This window comes from Xiphophorus maculatus, chromosome 9 (assembly GCF_002775205.1).
Source record: "Xiphophorus maculatus strain JP 163 A chromosome 9, X_maculatus-5.0-male, whole genome shotgun sequence".
Lineage (NCBI taxonomy): Eukaryota > Metazoa > Chordata > Actinopteri > Cyprinodontiformes > Poeciliidae > Xiphophorus > Xiphophorus maculatus.
Window position 1 is genome coordinate 15,637,711 of NC_036451.1, and position 5,603 is coordinate 15,643,313.

Below are 5,603 nucleotides of genomic sequence, written 5' to 3' on the forward strand. Positions count from 1 at the left end.
AGATTTCCTTTTTCAGCTTCCAGTAGCGTTAATTGTTAATATGTTAAATTAAGCCGTATAAAACGTTTATTATTATTATTATTTATGTTTGTTTTGTTTTACTTTTTTTGTTGCACATTCTTATTCATTTGAACGGTTTAAACGATCGCGTTAGATGAGCGAACCCTTGGACAACCATGCAACCTCTTCTCCAGACACGCAGTCAATAACTGGGAGTAAATTAGTTGTTTTCCCCTTCAGATAGTAAATCTTACCTTTTATTAAACCAACAAAATAATTAATACTTACCTCAAAGGTGGGATTAAAGACGCGCTTCAGGTTTAATTTGAATTCTTCTTGTTTTTGTATTTTTATTTAATCTCTCATTGTTTAGACAAAATAACCTAAATAAAATAAAGTATTTTTAAGATAATAGACAAAAAAAAGTAATTTAAAGGGATGTTAAATTCCCTTTATTAGATGGTTTAAATTGTCTTGTTTTGGACTCTTGAGATGCCATAAGGCTGCATCAGTTGAATTGATAACAATTGTGCTGTTTAAAATCTATAAAATTCATTTTTGGAGGCATACACTGCATCGATTTGAGCTTTCCGGGAACTCCCTTCAGATTCTTAACACTTCATATTTGGAAAAAGAACTCAGGTGGACACAGTTGAAAAAAATAAAGAGAGAGACAAACCAATCAGATCGCTCCCTCTCCCTTTGGCCAATGACAGACGCCACATTGTTGTCAAATTTGTCTAATGAAAACGTAGGCGCAACAATAGAGAGAGGGGAGAGAGGGATCTGTATCCACTGACGATCTCTGGAGGAAGTTAGTGTCTCAGGCTGCGGCTTCTGGACACTTTTTAACTTCTGATCGAAGAAGATTGATCTCTTCTCCTCTCGGCTCGGAACTAAACTCGCCTGTTTCTCTACATTTGTTTTCTGGATAGCTTCTACCATATTTTTTTATTCTGTCAGCAGAAATCGCTGTTTTTACTTGTTGAGCAGAGATGTTGCTGCAGATGTGATAAGCTCAGGGTCAGTTTAACTAAAACAGATCGTTCCTCCAGCGTCGCTCTCTCACTTAGTTTCTATTGCATCATTGACGGCATTGAAGGCGGCATGGATCTGAGACCGGAGCTTCCCACGGTGTCCTCCGCCTCCCAGGTTCACCCGGGAGCGGCAGCGGCTGCCGCGGCTGCCTCCATCCCTGTGTCCATGGCCGGCAACCTGCTGCGTGGCCCTCCGCTGCTACTGCGCGCCGCGGACAAGTACCCGCGGACGCCGAAGTGCGCCCGCTGCAGGAACCACGGCGTGGTCTCCGCCCTGAAGGGCCACAAGCGTTACTGCCGCTGGAAAGACTGCATGTGCGCAAAGTGCACGCTGATTGCCGAGCGGCAGCGGGTGATGGCTGCGCAGGTGGCGCTGCGGCGGCAGCAGGCGCAGGAGGAGAATGAAGCCCGGGAGCTGCAGCTGCTTTACGGCACCGCCGAGGGCCTGGCCCTGGCCGCGGCTAACGGCATCATCCCGCCGCGTCCCAACTATGAGGTGTTCGGCTCTGTCAACAGCGAGAGCAATTCAGGTGAGTGGAGGGAAATGTTTTTAGTTGGAGCAGGTGGATTCACCTGTCGACAGGACGTCACTGATTCCTTGTATAATTTACTGTTTGCTGTATTTTTACTGACACTTTAAAAAGATGCTTATTTTACATTGAATATCGCATAGTTTTTCATGTTGCTGGTACTGTCCTAAAAATATTACGTCACATTTTCGCTGTTCCTTTTTCACTTTCGTACCTATAAACATACAAATTCTTACCCTAGAAAAATACTTAGCTTTTATTTATATTTTTTATTAACTTTCAGAACAGTTTGCTGTGGCCTGTTCCCTATTTCCATTTATTTTGGATTCTGATGCTCACTTGGGCCAGTTGACTCTTACGAGATGCGACTTTGTGTCTCCTGAAACCACACTGACTATGAGCGACCTCCGGGTGTTAGATATAATATTTGAGATTTAAGGCACACTTCATTACACTAGCCTGAGCAGATTGTAGAGAATTTGTTTAAATAATCAAATCAGACAGATCGTCCTCAGGTCGAGAACCAAAATGGACATTATCGATACGAAACAGACGACCATTGAAGTTCCATTCAATACAAAACGATCAAAATAGCAAAAGCACGAAATGGCAAATTAGCAAAATGACAAGCTCTCCTGAGGTTAAACTTCTTCACTAATTTACTCTGATGTGTTATTTCAAATCCTCTTTTCATTTCGCACCTATTACAAACATGTTCAAAGCCTTTTACTAAAGGTTATGTGAGCTGAAGAAAATCCGTCCTGGTCTTCATTGATCTAATCGCTGATCTTCGTGTCTGCAGAGTCCAGTATCCAGAAGTATGAACTGTTTCCAAAGACCCAGCTGTCCGGGTCAACCACCACTCAGAAGTCCGTGGGGAAACCAGCGTCCACAGAGAGCGACTCTGCCCCAGGCATGTCTTCCCCGGACGGCCGGCACGGAGGAGGCTCAGGGTCAGAAAACGGAGACAGTGAGTCCTTCATCAACTCGCCGGTGTCAAAGCCTTTGAAGGACGGAGAGGAAACTCCCGGGTCGGTCAGCTCCCTCGGATCGGACTCCGGTTCCGAGACCGACAAAGAAGAGCAGGAGCCCTCTCCGTCCTCCGCGGCCTCCCGACACATGAACGCCATCGACATCCTGACCCGGGTGTTCCCCAGCCACAAGCGCAGCGTCCTGGAGCTCGTCCTGCAGGGCTGCGGGAAAGACGTGGTGCAGGCCATCGAGCAGATCCTCAACAACAGCGGCGCACAGGCCCCCAACAAGGCCGGGCCGGAGGAGACGTGGACGGCCGAGCGGATGCTCCAAAGCGCGCAACAGCCTCCTGCTGGATCGGCAACCGCAGCCACCACGACGAGGCCGATGCTCCCAGGAGCCATGACGCTGAGTAACCGCTCCGCGTTTTCTCCACTGCAGCCGAACGCCCCGCACTTCGGAGCAGACCCCGGCACCTACCCGCTGGGAACCCACCTGGGACTGAACCCGCTGCGGCTGGCCTACTCTGCGCACAGCCGGGGACTGGCTTTCATGACGCCCTACTCCACCACAGGGCTTATGCCCACCTTGGGCTTCAGGCCCCCCATGGACTATGCTTTTAGCGACCTGATAAGAGACAGGACAATGTTGCACAAGGAGCAAGGCTATGCCAGCGGCCTGTACGGGCCTTTAGTCAACAACACGCCGGACAAACAGTGAGACTGGTGGACATGAAAAACACATTTCATTGTATTATAATAAATCTGTGATGTGTTTTGGCTGCACTCTGTGTATATTAGAGTTATCAGACTTGTAGACAATTGTTCTAAGGCGGAGAAACTAAACTGAATTATGTGTAGCTTTGAAGCTTATGTCAAATAATGTTAAATTACAACATATCTGGACGATTTTCCCCGCTTACCAGCCTCATAAAATCACAACGAGTTCCATGCTAAATCGAGCTTGGGGGGGAACTCAGACCTTTAACTTCAGGTTTTATGTAATATTATAATGAGATAAATATTTATCCCTGGGTTTGAATTTTTATAGCCTGTCTTATTTCAACGCTGCCTGGTACAACTAAAAATCGGACAATAAATGATGCAAAAATGAATAGTGTGTACAGACCTTGTTTTTTCTCTCTTTTTTCCCCTATAATTCAACAATCTCACTTTCTGTCTGTATTATAAACTATTGCCTTTGGCAGCATGAAATGCTGTTTGCTGAATTTATAAGTTAGTTACACCCCCTTTTCAAATGTTAAAAGATGTGATGTCACATAAATATGTTGAAAATAAATGTTATTTTAAAGATGTGTGTAACTTGACTATTATTAATGTTTCAGCGCTGTCCAAATTGGAAAACTTTTTTGCATACAAAAACGGCAAAAACAAAACCAAACAATTGTTGTAGCTTCAAACTTAGGTAAATTTAGATTAAGTGTTCTAAAAGAAGAAACTAGAATAATTTATCAAGATAAAAATGAGACCAAAATAATATAAGAAAATCTTCAGGGTCTACTTTTTTTTTTTTAAATATAACTAAATTAGACTGGACACCGCAGGTAAATTCTTAGCTTAAACTTAAAACATAGTTTTAGAACAGAACATTTCGAAGTTAATCTGGTTCAAAGAAATACCACACCAGTAAATTTGACTAATTTTACCCTCAGCCTGTTTAAAAACTACCCGGAATCTTCGACAAACGATTTAATCAATTTTCAGGACTAAAAATGGCGGAATACATTTTTTTCCGTATTTTTGCACTAAATGGTCTCAAAACCTGAATTGGCACAGTTGTTCCAGTAGCTATTATTATTATTATTATTATTATTATTATTATTATTATTATTATTATTATTATTATTATTATTATTATTATTATTATTATGTTGTTGTTGTTGTTGTTGTTACTACAACTACTACTACTACTACTACTGCTACTACTACTACTACTACTAATAATAATAATAATAATAATGTTGTCGTTGTTGAATGAAAGCCACCGTTTTTTCTGAAACGGATTAGGTTTATTCTAATCCATCTCAAATTCTAATAACACAAAATAAGATTAGAATATAAACAAACACAAAAACAACAAAAAAATGTTTATTTGACAAATATAATAAATTCAAGGATGATGAGAATGTTAGTTTCTATGGTTAATTGAACAGTAATCACTAAACATAAAAATTAAACACTCGCTGAAAAAATAGATATATACTTGTTTTTCTCATTTAGCAGACAGTTGTTTTCTTTCTTTAACTAAAAGGAAGTCAGGCTTCACTTTGTGTGATTTTGCCGCATGATGCCGTCGATAAAACGCTGGATTTTGCTACCTGTCAGCTCTTCATCCGCTCAGGTATCCTGACAACCATGTCAAAGTGCATTGCGCCCTCTGCCGGTCATTCATATTCAAGGCAGCTCGATTAGAAAACGCGTCTCCACTCCGATTCTTTACTGATTAAAAAAAATATCCATTGAAACATGTTCTCACCTATTTTTTGTTGATGATCATCAACGTTTGTGTAACACAATATTGGATTCAGATGAAAAAGTCAAAGGGAAAATGTTGAGTTTATATTCTGCTATTAAAATTATACTTCTGTCTTGCTGTGCTGAAATGTATGATCAAAGTGAAAAAAAAAATGTGACCAACATAATTTAATTCTAATTATTGAACCCTTATTATTGAACAATTCAGGAGCTGATTGTCGACGTGTTCACTCAGAGTCCTGTTTGTGACAGACATTACCACTAGGTGGGAGTCTCATAAAAGGAATGGCATCCTCAGCATCACTAGGACGATGTGAAAGACCGGCATCAGCATGTCCAAACATGTGCAGGACCTCGCAGAAGTATTCATTAATCGTTTTTACGTTTTGTCACATCATAACCACACAATTTAATACATTCATTTGGATGTTATGTGACTGACCATTGCAGATTTGTCCACAGTTGTGAAGTGCAAGGAAAATTATACATCTTTTTTTTTAAGAGTCGTGGTTTTTTTTTGTGAAAGAGTTATGTGCATTTGTATTATTTAAACTCCATATGTGGGCAGT

At 41.3% G+C, this 5,603-nt stretch overlaps 1 protein-coding gene across 1 annotated transcript; it reads left to right on the forward strand.

Annotated features, from left to right (window-relative positions):
- The first annotated feature begins 460 nt into the window (after nt 1–460).
- On the forward strand, nt 461–3,807 carry dmrta2 (DMRT like family A2). Its single transcript, XM_005806362.2, has 2 exons — nt 461–1,567; nt 2,370–3,807. Exons 1-2 carry the CDS (start codon nt 1,108–1,110, stop codon nt 3,257–3,259), a joined length of 1,350 nt encoding a protein of 449 aa, XP_005806419.1. The 5' UTR covers nt 461–1,107; the 3' UTR covers nt 3,260–3,807.
- Nucleotides 3,808–5,603: the final 1,796 nt, after the last annotated feature.

What these genes read in the sequence shown, in the direction of transcription:
- dmrta2 (XM_005806362.2), top strand. Translation starts at nt 1,108, where the DNA reads ATGGATCTGAGACCGGAGCTTCCCACGGTGTCCTCCGCCTCCCAGGTT. An exon ending in CAACAGCGAGAGCAATTCAG is followed by an intron (nt 1,568 to 2,369) that starts GTGAGTGGAGGG and finishes TCGTGTCTGCAG; the next exon opens with AGTCCAGTATCCAGAAGTAT.